Source organism: Schistocerca americana, chromosome 8 (assembly GCF_021461395.2).
Source record: "Schistocerca americana isolate TAMUIC-IGC-003095 chromosome 8, iqSchAmer2.1, whole genome shotgun sequence".
NCBI lineage: Eukaryota > Metazoa > Arthropoda > Insecta > Orthoptera > Acrididae > Schistocerca > Schistocerca americana.
The window spans coordinates 33,959,099-33,978,128 of NC_060126.1; the positions used below are offsets into that span (position 1 = coordinate 33,959,099).

General features: G+C 38.0%; 1 protein-coding gene across 1 annotated transcript in view; it reads left to right on the forward strand.

Moving 5' to 3' along the window:
* LOC124544957 (bifunctional heparan sulfate N-deacetylase/N-sulfotransferase) overlaps positions 1-19,030 on the forward strand; it is a gene marked incomplete at its 5' end in the record, with an annotated part of 101,622 nt that overhangs the window by 64,187 nt on the left and 18,405 nt on the right. Inside the window, 3 exons of the mRNA XM_047123704.1 lie at positions 3,559-3,685; positions 6,564-6,715; positions 18,091-18,267. Coding sequence (XP_046979660.1) covers positions 3,559-3,685; positions 6,564-6,715; positions 18,091-18,267 — 456 coding nt within the window. The remainder of the gene's footprint in view (positions 1-3,558; positions 3,686-6,563; positions 6,716-18,090; positions 18,268-19,030) is intronic.

The window sequence follows — 19,030 nt, forward strand, 5'->3', positions numbered from 1 at the left end:
TTAACAAATAAAATCTGCTCCCAGGATAGGCTATGAGACATCTGACAGCATGAAATTCTGCATGAATTTTTCCTAAATCCGAGATCCACTTCTATTTTGTGATGTACGTATATTGCTATGAGCAAACTGTTTGCAGCCATGAGCTTAGTAGGTTTGGCTGGATGTTCTTTTTTCTGTGCATACTTTTAATGTCCTAACATCAGAGCCTGAATTGACGAGATAGTAGTGAGTCACCTTAACGTCTCTTACATACAATCTGCATGACAATGTTAGTAGACTGGCTTGGTTACTCACTAGGGGTTCTGTTAAGTCACTGACTGTCTTAGTATGGTGCTTTTGTTGAGCGCTGTGGTGTGCAGCACCTATTGGCAACTGCTGGTGCCATTTGAATATAAACTGAACACGGAGAAGGACACTTCCTGGCTTGCTCCCTAAAATACCGATGATAACAACATGTTGAATCTTTCCTCTTCTTAAAATATTGCTGATTCTTACATCCACTGTCTTGTTGGTGTATACCCTGTGTATCTTCTACCAGTGCCACTACCTGTTTCTGCAATGCTTCTATCTGCTCTTTCAAGTGTTCGTACTGACTGTTAACATCTGTGTGTCACTCTTTTCATATAGCCACAGTCTCTTACATGTTGCTTTCCTCATGCAGTTTAATTGCACTCAGTGTGTTTGTCTTGTCTAACATTACGTACAATTTGTCTGCAACCAGAGTTATCGTGTTGGTGTCAGTACTGCTGTGCCCGCATCTCGTGGTCGTGCGGTAACGTTCTCGCTTCCCACGCCCGGGTTCCCGGGTTCGATTCCCGGCGGGGTCAGGGATTTTCTCTGCCTCGTGATGGCTGGGTGTTGTGTGCTGTCCTTAGGTTAGTTAGGTTTAAGTAGTTCTAAGTTCTAGGGGACTGATGACCATAGATGTTAAGTCCCATAGTGCTCAGAGCCATTTGAATCAGTACTGCTGTAGGTAACAACAGCTGCTTGCGCCATAACTGGCAGCTGTTCTATCCATACGTGACATAGCATGGCATCTGATAACTCCTCTTCACTGATGATATTTCATAAATGTTGGCAGAATTCTGCTAGTGTTCTGTTGCCTATCTGGTTTCTGTGCAATAATTGCTCCACTGACTTACACAACCAATCAATTAGCATTTTCCTTAGCTGTGTATACTGTTGTTTTTGGTAGTGATTTCGATATGACACCTGTGACCATAGCGGCAGCTCTAGTGTCAAAACTGGTTACAGCTAGGTCTAACATTGCCACCCATAATTCTGGTTTGTCAGTTAAGAACCATGGAGTTTGCCTTCTAGGTCTGACTTGCAACTCTTATTTGTCAGCATGTCTGTGTATTGAATCTTCGTCTTTTCTCAGTGATTGTGGGCATGTCTCTTCTCTAGCTTGCATTTCTGTTGCATCTTCAAGATCCTTAATCTGCTTTTGCAAGTTCTCTGGTACCTTTAACAGATGCAGTGGGCCTTGAGCTCAATCGACGTCTTGATACAATGTCATATGACTCTGTGTGGTCTTTGTTGCCTGTGACTTTTTCTGCATTTTCGGGGTCACAAGGATGTAGTGATCCAGCATGTTCATCATTTAACAGTGAAAACTCTCTTGTAGATGCTACAATGAAAGTTTTTAATTTTGCATAACTCACTATTAAAACTGTTGAAAGTGAACTAAACAAGTCTAAGAGTAGTGTCCAGTTCCAAAGAGTAAACATGTTGTCAACAGCGTCCATTTCAGACATGTGAAATACACTGTGTGTGATCTATTCTTTGTGCAGTGATTCCCACAAAAAGCTCATTTTGGATATTTCTTGCTGGTTGTCATGTTTAGCAACATTAATTTTTTCTTGATAGTTTTTAATTGATTCTTTTGTTATAGTAAGCCTACCTGTATTAATTTTTATTAACCTTTGTGACTTTCTTTTTTCTTTAGTTGGTAGGAGCTTGGCTTTAATTTTAGAGAAATAATGATTAGAATCAGATTCACCATTCCTTATTACTTTCACATTTACAGCTTCCATTGTACTTTTTTGCGAAATAGCCAAATGATGTAACTGAAACTCTCCTAACATTGGGCTGAAAGATACTTAAGTTTTAGCTTTTCTTGGGAGTTTTCTAAAAAAGACTGAGTTTCATTGCAAGTGAGAGCTTTGACAGAAACTGATTAGCCTCATACCATTTGCATTGTGGAATTTTAGATATTTCAGTTTCTAAAGGATCCCAGAATTCCTCTTTTTTGTGGATTTTTCCTGTTGACTTCATTTATTGGTGCATGGCAATTAACAAGTGTGTATATCTTGTTTTTGCATTTAACTGATAAGAAAGACATTCTCTCTGAGGTGGACTTAAATTCTGTTGCATTTCCTATTATACTTTGATGAACGTAGAAAGCTGTGCCCAATGATGGCATCTGATTCATAATTTTGATTGGTGGTTTGCCTTTGAAGATTCTGTAGTTACAAGTATCTACTGCATTTGATATCAGAAATGATGTTTCTTGAACTGCTAAAATTTGAGTTTTGTTTTTCTCTAAAAGTATTACTAGTTCATTTTCTTTACCAATGTTGATTAGAGAATTTACATTTGAAGTGCCTAGAAAGAATTTCATTTTGAATTTTATTTTAGAAGGATTCCAAGGTTGCTTTGATTCAACCTTCTGATTGCAGTTGTTGGGACTCCCCAGAACCCCTGGTCCCAGTGCACTGTGTGATGCAATGGTGGATTTCTCTCTCAAGTTACCACCTGGGGTAAAGCATTCATTTGGCAGACTTTCCATGCTGCAGTTGAAATTGTATTACATACAACATAGGCAACTGAATTCCCAGATAAGATATTAGTTCGAAATTTGATATTTTATTCATGTTCACTCCACTAGGCTCTTCCATTCTCTCCACCATTGGGAATTAAATAAAACTTCCTCTTATGTCTTCAAGACCTTTGTCCAGGTTTCATCTGTAACCCTAGGCGGGGACCCTCTCAGTGTACTACCATCTGTAGCCAGTTGGATTCAGGTTTTTTAACAAGGTGTTACTCCTCCCCTTCCGTCCATATTTTATGATTTACCACCCTAAATTGCCTCTACTCATCCAAACCAAGCTTCTAAACTTGTGTGTAAAATGAACAATTTTCTTTGACAGTTTTCCATTTTGTGTACTAGATGGGTTCCTGATCACATTTCTGTGCAGGCTAGAGAAATGTATGTGTGTAACACAAATTTCTTTTGACTTTTATCATTTTGTTGGCCTCCCTCTTATGCATCATTACAGAGTTCAAGTCCTTAAACATATTTACTTGATACCGTATTCCAACCATCCAATAGTAAATATATAAAAAGCACCCTAATCAGCTGTTTGCAGTGAAGTAATAGCACACACTCAAAAATAACTAGCAAGAAGTAACTGGTGAAACTGAAAGCTTAAGTAACCACCCATGTTTTCAGTGCTTATTCATTCTGGCATAAAGTGAGAGTATGTTTTCTCAGTAATGCTATTTTCCATTGTTGTTATTTGTGTAACTTTTGTAACTTGGAAATTACTTTTTCAGGTACATGAACTTCTTTCCTGTCCCGAAGAATGGCACTGCAAAGTACTTATTTGAAAAAAGTGCCACTTACTTTGATGGTGATCTTGTACCAAGAAGAGCAAGTGCTCTGCTTCCTCATGCTAAGCTTGTAAGTGTTTCTGTTTCTGTACATAATAAAGCCACTTAAATTTTTTTTTCTAGTGAGAAATACACAATGAAAATAATGCATCTAAATAATTAATTCCTTTAACATCACTGTCTACGAAAGAAAATGTTTTCATAAAACTGAACCATGTAGCCACACTGGTAAATCTCTGGTGTCTGATCAGAATTCAATAAATATAGTAACATTTATGAAAACTGCAACAGCAGTAGGAACACGTGTGATTGAAATGAGCATAAATCCTAATTTAACTGCTCAACAATACAGAAATCATTATGATTACCCATTTGTGCATGATAACATAGACTTTGAGATCTAGTATGCTGCAATCAGAGCTTCTGAACATTGTGGCATAGATTTGGAGGGTAAAGATGTATTCATCTGGAAAATCCCACTGTAAGGTTTGTATTTGAGTCAATAATGTCTTGACACTGATTGTTGGAGGATCATGATAAGAAAATCATCAACAAATTGTATCCAGACCTGTTCAGTGTGTGATATGTTAGGTGGACAGATCTATAGCATAAGGTGTTTTCCAGAGGACATTGGACTGTGGTTTGTCTGAAGCAGGAGCAGTATCGAGGCTCAAAAAATTTCTCTGGTGTAGCGCTTGTTGGAGTTTAAATTGTATGTTACACGCAATGGTGCCCAAATCATCACACTGGGCACTTTTTTGATATGCTGCTTAATAATGGATTGTGATTACCATGTTAGCATGAAACATGCTGTAAAAACTGTTGAAACAATTAATGTCATTAACTAGAATATTTTGTAATCCCAGTGTGCGTGTGTGTGTGTGTGTGTGTGTGTTTTGATTCTCATCAGGGAAAATAAATGGAGTTAATGAATGACAATATTGCAAATAATCCTACAAATATTTCTACAATTAAAGGTCACACTCGCAGTGCTTTTAATTGTGGCTTGTCCAGGCCATTAAGACACACAAGAAACCACCTAATGAAAGAAGGGCCTGATTGTTTTGGATGTGCAATTGCGTTGCTAAGTCTGATGATGATCAAATACCTCACAGGCCAGGTTAATTTAAGCATGTAGTTTTTCTGTGGTTTTGCTTCAAGTGAATGCTATACTGTTGCTCCCATCAGTTTGTGAGTCATTTCTTCCCCAATGCCTTTATATGTATATGTAATTAGCTTGTTTATAGGATGTTAAATTATAAAATTTCTTCCTTCCTTCTTGAAGCCAGTACTGCCAACTTAGGAAAAGCAAATTCCTTAACTGTGGAAGAATAAATTTTTCTGTGTTTTCAAACTATGGAAAAGGTTGAGGCATGATACTCTGACTAAAGACCATTTGCTTATATGTTATAGATGGTCTACATAGCATATCATGAGGTACTTTTTTATCAGCTGTTAGGAATCTGATTCTTGCATCTACAGCAGCGTGGAAGCACAGTCTTCATAATGTGAAAGCATATGTATATTAAGGGAACCAAAGCTGTGGGTTTGAAAAATATTCTTTAAATATCAGAGGAAACAGATTCTGCAGCTGTCAGCTTTCACCAGTACATACCCATGGAGAAACAGCCAATTATATGGCACTCAATGTTGTTACATACAAAATTCCAACATTTTTGTTAGCTTGGAGTGTTGTAAGCATAAGTTGTAATTCCGTGTACAAATTGAACATGATGCATGACAGTATCTAATTGTATAGTATTAAATGAGTAATCATTGAGGGTTTGTTAAAAAGCAGTGCATTATTAATCTGAGTATTTAATTTGAGTTCTTATTTATTTTTGCCATTATTTTTTAATTTAATTGACATGGGTAAAAAAAAAAAAAAAATACTTAAAGATAAATTCTAAGATTATGCAGTATATGAAAAGTCCATAGGAAGAGGGAAATAAAATGTAATATCCTACTGAGGGGCCACAGTTCTTTACAGAAAGGTGACATAGGTAAATGCATTAATATGTCAATAAATGGAACCAATCATTTGAAGTCCTCTTTTTAGATTGTCATCTATCTGCATCTTATCTTTGGAAGCCATCAATGACCTCCAGTCTCTACTTCCTCTCATCCATCACGGCAATTATTTTAAAATTTATCAGATGTTGATAATGTCTATCATCATGTCCTTATTCAAGATTGTAGAAGAAAGATTATCCTGTTCAGCTTTCAGTATACATCATGTGATGTTTCTGATCTTAAATACTGTATTTCACTTGTCTGTAAAATACTTTAGATTGTAAAATACATCAGACTGTTTATCTTTCATCAAATAATTAGCCTAAACATTTACATTAATTTCTTGCCACTTGGAAGAAAAGGTAACCTGAAACAGGTGTCTTTAATTCTGTTACTATCCAGTGTCATTATACATTGTCGATTGCTTTACTGTGCGGAGATTGATGTGATGATCTAGTTGATTTCTGTCTGCCTGCCAAATTTTCTTTATTATTTTGCAACACATGTTTCATGCAAGAATCATATTTCTTGTGTTGGCCTCCCTTGCTTACAAAACAGATGATAATTCTTTTTTACTAGTTTTGCATCTTGCTGTACCGTGTGTGATTCCAACTATTTAAAAATATTACGCTGGATCATTTTTGGTAATCGTGGCATTAATTCCTTGGATTAGGAAACAGTGAATGTAATGTGTATGTTTTGTCTCTATATTTATGTTCCTGAGGATACAATGGTCACTTTGTGACTTGATTTGTGAGTAGAAAGAAACTCTGTGTGAAAAGAGAGCTGAAGTTTGATGTCTCAGTGAAAATTATTCATTTTTCATTTCCAAAATTGTCAAAGCACTAATTCACAACATGTATATGTAATGTATATCTGTGTGTGAGTGTGCATGTGTAGGAGTTTAAAAAAATTTTGTGTTTGTTTTTGTGAAGGTTACAATTCTGATATCTCCAGCAAAGAGGGCTTACAGCTGGTATCAGCACACTCGAGCTCACAGAGATCCAGTGGCACTCAACTACTCATTCCATCAGGTCATCACAGCTAGTGATACGGCACCCAAGCCACTACGAGAGCTTCGCAACAGGTAAAGTGTTTATTACAGTTATTAGCTTTAGTTTATTTTAATTCCTGGTCTGTCGCTTTGACGTATATGTTGCTGTGCCTCTCACAACAATTGTGAATGTGTGCTTCTATCACTAATGTCCTCATCATTAGGTATGTTAAATCTTGTCCTCCAACATGTGCCAAGATACGTAGTGTGAAAGTGAACAGCTGCCAAAAGCAGAAGCATAAACGATTCCCAATACATGGAAGCTGGGGTACACCAAAATTACCAAAACAGACATCAATGTATCTTTCAAGGAAGGAGAGTGGAATTTTGAATAAGCAGCAAAGATATATCACCAGGCACAGTTTATTTTGGCAATATATTTTTCACTCACCGACCTTCTGTTTATAATTCCGCTAAGTATCAGCCAAGATCCTGCATACATATTTCTTGCAGAACGAATCATGTTTCTTGTTTTGTTTGCCATTTCTTCCTCACTGCTGCTTCTTAACGCATTCGTTCCAACATGTATACACACCCCTTTATAATTATGTCTGGTTTCAGAATCTGGTTCTGTAGCATCTTGTCTTGCATTTACCATATTTTTAAAATGTTTACCGAGTTGTTGCATTCTAATTCCAGGTTGTACATCGATCTTGCAATTGGGGACTGTGATATTCTTCAGCAGCGAATCGCCAATTATTAAAAAGTCATTTTCCTTTTGTTGCATATCTGTCGCCTTGTTTTTCCTTTTGCTATATGTCACCACCTTCCATTTATATTTATCTTCTGGTTTTTGGCTTTCTGAGTTTACAGAGACATCAACGAGAACACTTGAAATGTTGTTGTTTTTAAAGTCCGATCGGTCACTCATATTTTTGCGATCTTCTTGCTTTTCTGTTTGATGGATTTTACACACACAGGTCTTCTTTTCTTGTATTAATGTGTCGTTTTCTTTCTTGATGGAAGAAAGTTTGGTTTTTAATGCCTCAATGTCACTTTGTAGTAACTTTATAATATCATTTTTTGTATCAACTGCACTTACAAGATCGGCCGTTTCATCACGTAAACAACCGTGACATGTCCACAGAAAATCATTGTTGACGAACTTTAGATTTACCTTCGTACACTTTTCGTGTAACCAGTGGTTGCATTTTATACACAGAATACCCTTCATCACACACTTTTCACATTCTCTAGACGAATAACTGTTCATTTTTTGACTTTTTAACAAGACAGAAGCGTCACTACACTTTCCTAGCAGCGCCATCTTCGGTTAAAAAAAAAAAAAAAAGGGTAAAAATATGACTTGCTTAAAAGAGTATAATGACAGGCAGCGATTTAGTGTGATGTCACCAGCTGTTCATGCATGGTGGGGGAAGCATTCAACAATATGAACACCTTTCACTGTCGGCTGCAGCATATGAACAATGTCTTTAGTACATACTGCAGTCTGGGTTTAGTGCTATTTCTGCTACCATCTTAGTGAAGCGCATGTTCACCCAGTGTTTCTTTTTTATTTCGGTGCAAATTTAAATAACCTTCATAGAAATGTCCCGAAGATAAAGTCACAAAAGGACGACCATAACAGAAAGAAAATGATCTTCGAAATGAAACATAAAATCACTGTAAAACACGAACATGTTGCGAGCAGTGCTGATTTAGCATACACATACAATCACTCTACATCAACTATTTGCACTATCCTCTAGAACAAGGACAAGATTAAGGAGATAGATGTTTCAAAGGAAGTGACTAGAGTACGTAAACAATGGTTTTGTATTCTGCACAAAGTCAAAACATTGCTTCTTATATGGATAAATGAAAAACAATTACAAGGCAACACTATTAACCAGAACATCATTTGTGAGAAGGCGAGATTGATTTTTGCTGACCTCATTAAGAAGATGCCAGGATCATCAGCAGCTGAAGAAATGTTTAAGGTAAACTGTGGGTGGTTTGAGAGGTTTAAGAGAAGAACTGGCATCCACAATGTTGTGAGGCATGGCAAAACAGCCAGCTTTAACACAAAGGCAGCAGAGAATTTCACCACCAACTTCAAGATGCTCGTAGATTCTGAGGGTTATCTGCCACAATACGTTTATAATGATGCGTCTGTTCTGGAGAAAGATGCCAAATTGCACATTTATAACAGCAGAGGACAATGCATTGCATAGAAACCAATGAAAGATTGCCTCATAGTGCTAATCTTTGCCCAGTACAAGCAGTGATTTGAAAACTAAACCACTGCTTGTTTACCATTCAGAAACTCCATGAGACTTCAAGAAGTCTAAAGTGCAGAAAAGCAGATTAAATATGATGAGGAGGTCTGATAACAAGGCTTGGGTGATGTGATCTTTTTGTGATTGGATCAATGAAGTGTTTGGTCCTTCTGTGAAAATATGTTTGCCTGAGATAAATCTGCCTCTCCATATCTTGCTTGTTATGGAAAATTCTTCAGGCCTACAAGACCACCCCCTTGAAGAATTTCAGTTCATCAACATCCAGTTTCTGCCTCCCAACACCATTCTGTTACTCCAGCCTATGTACCAGTGGATTATTTCTAACTTTAAGAAGCTCTACGCCAAATCACTCGTTGAGCATTGCTTTGAGTTGACTGAAGCTATGAATCTCACTCTCAGAGAGTTTTGGAAATATCACTTCAACATTGTTGCTTGCATCAAGATGGTCAAAAAGGTGTAAGAAGGGTTACTAAGAGAGCCCTCACTTCTACTTGGAAGAAGCTTTGACTGAAGTGCATTTTCAAATGCATTTCAGTCAGTACCTGTGGAGCCTGTAGGCAACGAGATTGTGTCTATGGCCAAGGGCATAGGACTAGAAGTGGATAACAATGATATCAATGAGCTTGTGGAAGATCACAGCCATGAAATGACCATGGAAGAACTTATGGAGTTGCAGTTTGTTTCACAGCAGGGAGTTGTGACTAGGAGTTCTTCTTCAGAAGAGGAGGAGGGGAGGAGGAGGCAGCGGCGGTAACAGCAAAGCATCAATCTTCTGTCACAATAAGAGGAATTCTGAAAACATGGGAATCATTTGCATTGTACATTGATCACCACCCCAATAATGCAGCGATTATGTTCGCTACAAATTTATTTGAAGATAATGCTGGTGTGTCACATTTTTGCCAATTGTTGAAGCATCAGCAGAAACAAATGACTATAAATAGCATCATAGTAAAAAGGAATTAGTTCTGTATCATGAATAATAAAGTACATAATACTGCATGTATAATTTTCTTTGAATAAATGGCATAAATAAGAGAAAACTTTTAGTACTTTTTCTGCATGGAACAAATTATGGTATTTTACATTAATTTATATAGAATACATCAAGGAATCACAAATTTAGCATTGGAGGGCAGCGTGGAAGGTAAAAATCGTAGCGGGAGACCAAGAGATGAATACACTAAGCAGATTCAGAAGGATATAGGTTGCAGTAAGTACTGGGAGATGAAGAAGCTTCCACAGGATAGAGTAGCATGGAGAGCTGCATCAAACCAGTCTCAGGACTGAAGACAACAACAACAACATATATGGAATAAATTCTTTCACTTGATGAATGTTTAGAACTACGAGTAAGATTCTGGAATGAATTGTGCTCGCTATGCGAGGTTTCACTGTACATTAAATTTCCTATTCATTTTTCCTATAGCACTAATAGTTTCTATGTTGTGGGAAATGGGAAAATTGCAGATTATTAAAAATAGTATTTTAATGATATAAAATTACTGTTTAATGTTAAACGAAGTGGGTTAAGAACAAATATTAAATGTCTGCACGACATCTAACAGCAGCAGTGCCATATTAAGGGATAAATTGTGTTATTTTATTTGAGGAGGAGGGGGGGGGGGGGGAGGCAACAAGGTAGAGGGGGCAGGGACAGAGGTTACAAGCATGAGGGAAGCTTGTTAGTAATTCTGCATTTTCTAGACCCTTTAAGAAACTATCAGTGGCAAGACTTACCTACCAAACTTACTCTAGCAGTCTATTACATGTTTCTAGGTAATTTTACACCTACAATGAAGCACCTCAGTTACAAAGATGACCAAAGGTGTGAAGCCTGGGCAGCATATCCTTTTGCCACTCTCTTCTTCTAGCTCACTCCTCGCCATGAGACACACACACACGCACACACACACACACACATCCTTCCTCATGCCCCTCCCTCTCTCTCTCCCCCTCTCTCTCTCTCTCTATCTCTCTCTATCAGTTGCTAGTTGTTAGGTGTTACTTGCGCTCTTCTCCTATCCATGATTTCTAAGTTGTGAAGTCTTCCGGTTACAAACAACTTTACCTCCCAGTTACTTTACAGTTGAGGTGCTCAACTCTATGTAAAATTTCTGAAGTGCTTTATGACTTGTAAGACCTTTCTTTGCTTTAGGACTTGTAAGATCTTTTGTTGTACATATATTAATTTTAATTTAAAGCCTAGATTTTATAAGTGGATACATGATGATTTACTTGTAGAGGAATGATTTGCCCAGTTAAGTTTAAAATACAGTGTTAATTAACACCCACTATATTGATCATGTCACTTTTTACATATCTCTCCGCACCTATAAAACATAATAAATGCTCTGCAGGTGTTTCTGCATTCACATTATGTTTGCTTGCTGTTCTTTGATGTACTTGCACACACCACTCTCCATATTTTTCTACCTGATCAAGTCTGTTCAGTTTTTATGTGCCTTGTACAACCTATTTAAGGATTACAGTGCCAGAAGAGCTCTGTACATTTGGACCATGGAATCAGAACAGTTGATCTTGAAGTTTTGCATGATTCAATGGCTGGAGAATGTAGATATTGCTGAGTGCACTTAGTAACTGCTTCCATATCTGTGAATAATTGTTGCAAAGGTATAACACAAAAACAAACTGAAATGTACTAGCATCATCATCTCAAGAACAAGCTACTCCGTTCAAAAATCGCATTTTTCAAGACTCTTGCTCCAGACTTTCCTTCTTCAGTTATTGACCAGCTTACGTATTGTTATTGTTTTGCTCTTTCCCATGCCAGCTAGTGTTTTCCTCTAAATATTGTCTCAAGTTATGATTTTTTTGGTAGTGGGTGTATAAATAGTAATTTTTTATTTTAATTTAAATCACATTAACAGCAGCTGTATGATTATGGCATTTCACAGTATTGAGATTTTGAGCAGCAATGTAACAATGTTAGCTGCTGAAAGTGATGGCTCATTTCTTGTGGGACCTATTCTTGGCTGACTTGCTTCACGTCATCTATCCAACTCGTTGCCATGTCTCTTCTCCGTCATCCTGTCACTGAGTCACTCTGAGATGAATAGTGATGCTGAGTGACTGATCCTGTTCCATCCCATCCTTCATTGCCACTCCACTCCACTCAGGTAGAATGCTGAATGCTTACAAAGATCTCTAGACCTTGTGGTGGGTGCTCACAGCCTTACGTCATTGGGTGTTGAAATATTAAACATGACACTAACTAAAGCTAAGTAGAAATTTTACTTCATAAAGGTTCTCCTGAACTGCTGCAGCCATGATCATGCAATAAAAATTAAACAAAATTTCCTATTGCAAAATGTGTTATTGAAAGGTTACAGGTTTTATACTTCCGTGCATTTTAGGGAACAAAACCCCAGAAACCACGTGTTTTGGAAAGACCTTTGATGTGCTTCAGCATTGGACCTGCATATATGTGTAATATGGAAGTAGAAATACAAATTGCATAAAACACACAGTTTAGTTTCTGGAGCACTGGAATAGAGATTCACTTCCGCTTTTGTCAGCCCATCGTGGCTTAGGTCGTGTGATCTCACCAGCCAATGACAGCACATATTCAGAGCATAGGACATTTGATGTAGTCAACCAATAGCAACATCACTGTTTTTTCATGGTAACACATAAATTCCTGAAATACCATTAAGCATTCAGCACTGATAAAGTAGGAACCATGACTCCCGAAGTAATATTCAAACTTTGCAGTAACAAACAAAGCAATGCTTTCACATGCTTTTAATGTTGAGGGGAGTCAGCATACTAGTTTCCCCAAAAGATTCAGAATTGTAATAAATAGTCATGCTTTTAGCATTCATGAGAAGAAATATTGCACAACAGTTATGCCCAGTGGGCAAGGTTTACTGAGCCTCAATGAAAAAGTGATGTAATGTTTCTTTTGAGTTATATGATTGATGGAACATGTATTCAGCCAGGTAACACATGCAATGTTCGATGCACAGCAATTAAATGTATAATTGTGCTTGTCAGAAATATTCAGCTTCTGCAATTTAAGCTGTGCTCCTAGCTTCCTGCCTAATCATGCCCTCAGAGAAAAAACAGCAAAAAATTGATAATGACCAACACTATGTGTGAAAGAATAGCTTTCCTTGTAGCTGTACTGTATGTATATTAATTTAAACCATTAACTTTTCCTCTTTGTGTGGTTGTGATACTTAACAGTGATGTGTCCTATGCTCTGAATATCGGCTGTCATTGGCTGGCAAGGTAACATGACAAGGGCTATGAGTAGCTGACAGAAGTCCATTGTGCAACACAATCTCTGTTTGAACACTCCAGAAGCTACCGTGATTTAATTGTTGGAATCTGTATTTATACTTTCACAAAATGAAAGTAAGCAGTGCACATATTGCTGGGCATCAAAGATCTTTCCAAAATGCATTGTGTTTTGCTGGATTTCATTTCCTAAATTCCTGGGAAGTCCTACACCAGTATACGACCTTTACCATGCAAAGGACAGATAAGTTTTATAGCTCCGACGGAAAGTGTACTGTTGCTTAACCATGGAAAAAGTGTATCTCGCCTCATGTATAGTGTATTTTCACCCAGGAAAAAGTGTGTTTTTAACTGGAAAATTTGGAAAAAAATCAAGGAATTTTTTTTTCTTGCTCGCATACCCAACCCGGACAAGATGTCTGACCTATTGATCTATGCCGTTACAAATGGTGTCGGGTGAGCAGTTTATTCTGGAGATGTCCAGTGAGAGCTGTAAGGTTGTCAGATACAGAGGTTCCTGTGGGGCTACTCACGGAAACAGTGATCCACGGTTAGTAGGATTAGCTGGGGGCATAAGTGGAAGTAATGCCACAACAGGTTGGCATCACAACTGAGAATGTGGTCCAGCCAGCCCTCTTGCATGTTCCAGTGTCCTTGTCCATGGCTTTGGCCACACGGATCCCCATAGCAGGAAAAGCATCCACCACCTGTAGAGTGTCTTCGTCCTCTGTCCAACTGAAAGCACAAGATACCATTTCAGTCAAACACCAGGCCAGGGCCCATTGGGAGACAGGACAGGGCATTTGCATTGGTGTGTTGAGTGGTACTGTGGAACTGAATTTCTTAATTATAAGTGCTGAGGAAGAGTGCCCAGCACTGGAATTGGTGGGCAGTCTTCTCAGGTAGCTTTGCCATAGGACCTAAGAGGGAGATCAATGGCTTATGATCCACAATAAGGTAGGACTTTGTTCCATATAGAAATATATGAAATTTGTTGAGCACAAAGATGAAGTCGATGGCCTCTTTTGCAATTTGTGAATATCTCTTCTGTGCAGCACTGAACATCTTAGATCCAAACACAACTGGATATTCAGATCCAACCTCATCTATGTGCCAGGATGGCTACCAGGCGCCATATATATGTGCGGATGAATATGTGTGTGTGTGCGAGTGTATACCTGTCCCTTTTTCCACCTAAGGTAAGTCTTTCTGCTCCTGGGATCGGAATGACTCCTTACCCTCTCCCTTAAAACCCACATCCTTTCGTCTTTCCCTCTCCTTCCCTCTTTCCTCATGAAGCAACCTTGGGTTGCAAAAGCTTGAAATTTGTGTGTGTTTGTGTGTTTTTTATTGTTTATAATGTCTCTATAAACATACCAACGCTTTCGTTTGGTAAGTTACAGCTTCTTTGTTTTTAGATATATTTTTACCACGTGGAATGTTTCCCTCTATTAAATAAGCAAAGGAGTTGAAGACATGGTTTCAGTGATGTCGAAGACTGTCAATTTATTTAGCTCAATCTTGATAGCATCCTGCAGTGCAAAGGACACGGGTCGTACAAGGAAGAAGTGAGGACACATTGATTTCTTTAATGTAGTTCACACCGGTAAAGTTCTTTGCTTTTCCCATACCCCCAGAGGAAATGTGAGAGTACTCCAACCTGAGAATATGTGATTCCCAAAATGGTACTTGTTCCAGGACCATGTGGACCGAATCTTTGATGATAAATCCGAAAGCTGAAAAAGAGTGGCAGACAGACTCAGGATGTCCTTCCTTCCGGCAAGCCTTGCACTGTGCCCGCCTGTAGGGGCAGTTTTCTCTGACACGTGTTTGAAAACAGTGGGCGTGATGGAGACGAGCACTGGTCTGGAGGCTGGGACTTCTTTCCTTGTTTATGAGATAGAGCCAGAGTGCAGCAGTGTTTGTGCTCTACTGTTGCCACATTTGCCGTATCGGCAAATTTGGAGCCCTCTCCCGTGTCTTTTGTGACGGCCGCTCCTCACCTCAGAATTCTAATTGGTGGCCTGTGGCTATGTATGTCCTCCAAAGTAGGGTGCTCATATAGAAGAGCTTTCTGATGAACCTCTGTATCTGGAGCTGCTCAAATGACGGTGTCCCTAATCATCTCCTCTGCATACGATTCCTTATGTACTGCGATTACAAAATGACATTTCCTGCTGAGTCCCTACAGTTTAACAATCCATGTGTGGTATGTCTGGCTAAGCTGTTTACCTGTTTAGGACACCGATAAAATTATACACGGGATCCAGTGACATGGTGAAAGTAGGTAATTAATAGAGCATGCATTTCATAAAAGGTCAAGTTTGCTGTTTTGTGAGAGGGGTCAGTTTGCTCAAAAAGTGGCATGTACTGGGTGAGATCCATGACAGGACTAGCAATTATACTATGTCTGGACACAATCTTACTGCACTGTCATAGCAGGAGAAGAGGTGATACTTGTAAGTGGTGCATTCCTGGTGGCGGGGGGTCCTAACCAGCTTACTGGTGGACTTGAGTGAAATAAAATAGCTCTTGTGGACCAAACATGCCCTATGTGGTTAACTGTCACAGTTCTAAATTGGAGCTTGCTCCGGCTAAGGTTAATTGCCTTTGAAAGTCAAATATGGAATGGTCTTTTAGGAAAAAATACCACCGTCCTGCCCAAAAAGGCAGGTAAAGACTACATTGGATTTGGTGGGTAGCCGACTAGGCAGCCAAATGCATAGTGACACACAAAAAGAAGATTCAATATAAGCAAATAAATTATATAGCAACACAAGACATAAACTCAATACTTAAGACCAGAAAACTCAAGAATTTCACAGAGGAGTTAAACAAACAAGAACTTTTAATAGCAGGGCTCCAAGAAATGAGAAACACGATATAGGACCCATTCAAATCTCAAGGACACAGATATTTGTAATGGGAAACTAGGACAGAGGGTTATGAAGCAATGTTCCCAAATTGGAACAGGATTTATAGTGAACATAAAAATGATAGATTCAGTAACTAATTTTCAAGCAATATCACTAAGAATTGCAACTCTAACTTTTAAAATAATGAATAAAACCTACAAATTATAAATGCTCATGTCCCTACAAATGAAAAAAATTTTCTAACAAAACAAAGGATGAAGTAGATACATTTTGGGACCTTCTCGAACGAACTGTGAACAGAATAAATAAAAGGAAAGTAAAAATCTTATTGGGAGACTTCAGTGCCCAGCAGGGAAAAGAAAGGAAATATAAAGATATAATTGGAAAATGGAGTTCACATAACTTCACAAACAAGAATGCCCAAAGACTTGCAGAATTCTGCAGAGAACACAACCTTATTTCTAAATCAACATACATCAGGTGGAAGCCAAGTAAACTTGAAACATGGAAACACTCAGACTGGAGGAAGGGCGAGTGGCAGCTGAATCATGTCTGTATAAACAAAAATTTTCATAGGGGAATGTACAGTGTTAAAGTATTGAGAGGAGTAGACACAGGCTCAGACCAAGACTTCATTAAAATTAAAATCAAATTCACTCAATTGAAGAAAAAGAATGAAGAAGCTAATAAAGCAAGGAGGTATGACCTACACCACCTAATTAAAAATGACAAATACCAGCAAATAATACAAGCCATTAAAATAACAGATAACCTAGTCCTCAGTCTCATAAGTCAGGTTATCCTGCAGCATGATTTGTTGGGTTGGGCAGCTTTGCTGATGATGATTCAGTCTGTTCCAGTGTGAACTGGTGGGCTGTTGTTGCATCATCAGAAAGGCAGTGGATGATAAAGGCACCTTTTTTTGTAAAATTTAACCAATAAAAATTTGTCACATTTTAGGCCTCGCTGCTTGATAATAATGTCTCAGCTGTATAGAATGCTCCTGGAAGAATAACTCACTGAAAGTGGCGTAGTTTGACTGTGGTAAAAAGTGATTTCTTGTTACATATATTCCAAATGATTGTGTAGGCCTTAAACAGTTTTTCTGTATGAGATTTTCTGCTTTATTTGACATTGTTAGTCTTCCTAGTCATTTCACTAAGTGTTGGTTAGTGAACCTGAGTGTCATATTCAGTGATGCTGTGTAATCAACAAAGATAGGAATTCTTTATGGATTCTTTTATTTTTTGTTCTCATAGTTATGCCAAGTATTCTTTCAGCAATATTGTCATGGGCTTATTTAGTACCAGACTGAAGGGGTGTCTTAGATAACACACCCCATTGCCTTAAGCCCATTTTTCTAACAATGATTTGGAAATTTTGCCCATGAATCTTACTTTAGAAATAGTGTTTCTTGAAGTCTGTTTGGCTAAATTAGTTGTTTTGTTATCTGCGACATATTCATGCAGTGCTGTAAACAGTGTGTCACTGTCAGTTAAGCCATAGGGTTTTCTAGAATCCACAAATAAGGCCACTGTGCAAATTGACCAGCAGTGCTGTAGTATCACCTTCAGACTCCAGATATGTTCTGCACAAAGTCAGTCTTGTCAAAAGGCTGTCAGGTATTCACCTGCCTTACATTCTGTCTATTGCCTTAATATGGTAAGAAAGGCATGAGACAATACTTTTGTCTGAAGAGAAATGTCTCAGTAATTTTCCGGGACCATCTTGTCACTCATATATTTTTACAGTGTTGTCAGTCATGAATTTTCCTCCGATCTCCAGTATTTCAGCAATTACACCATCTTTCCCTAGTGCTTTCTTTGGTCTGAATTACAATTAAATAAAATGTACTTCCTTGGTTACTTTACATGGCCCAGACATTCTTCCTAGTCAGTCTGTGAACTATTGCTCGTGTAACCTAATGTAACTGAATGCAATGTTCTCAGTCTGTATTTCAGTTTTGTGAATGAGCTGTTTAACTTAGAAATATATACATCTTAAGAAGAGGTGTGTTTGTTTTTTGCAGGTGTCTAAATCCTGGAAAATATGCACAGCACCTCGAGAGGTGGCTGACGTACTATCTCCCAAACCAGCTGCATATAATTGACGGTGATCAACTACGATCAGATCCAGTAGAAACTATGAATGACTTACAACGTTTCTTGAAAATACAGCCAGCATTTAACTATTCCCAGCACTTGAGGTAATTTTGATTATACAATTTCATAATCTTTATGTAGAAATTCAATAATGAAAAATCCAGGATGCAATGTAACAATGTTATGAGAACGATAGTTGCTACTTGCCATATAGTGAATGAAGATGCTGAGGCCAGGCGCCCTCTTCAGCCAGACACTGCTGTTATGTGTGCATCAGTTGCATTTGCATGAGTGTATGTGTGCATGTTCTGTCTCTGACAAAGGCCTTGTTGGCCGAAAGCTCATTTTTAGACAGTGTTCCTGTTGTGCCTATCTGTGACTCAACATCTCCACTATATGGTGAGTAGCAACTATACTTTTCATAATATCTTTATGTAGAAATTAATTTTTCAGATATATTGTCAATTGGTGTTCCTGTAACTGATTATTGAAAGTTTATAAGAGTAATGTCTTTATATTACTGACTATTGCTGGAATAAGATTACATATGTTGAAAAAAATAAGATGATCATCTCCTGGAGGTTATAGTGTAGAGTCTAAAGTCAAGTAAGACTTGTCAGATGATATATTTGGAATGTGCTCAGCATATTATGAACAGCATGTTTTCTGTGGATCTGATTGCGTTTAAATATACAAAGTGTAGCATCACTTGCCGGAGAAGAAAATGAGGGGAATCAGGTTGTGCCATTGTGAAGATCTTTATAAACATTACAAAGAAATTAAATTTTCTGTTTTGTGCAACCACTACAATTTAGATTTTCAGTGGTTTCCTAAGCACTTTAATCTTGTCTTGTAACTTGAACGCTA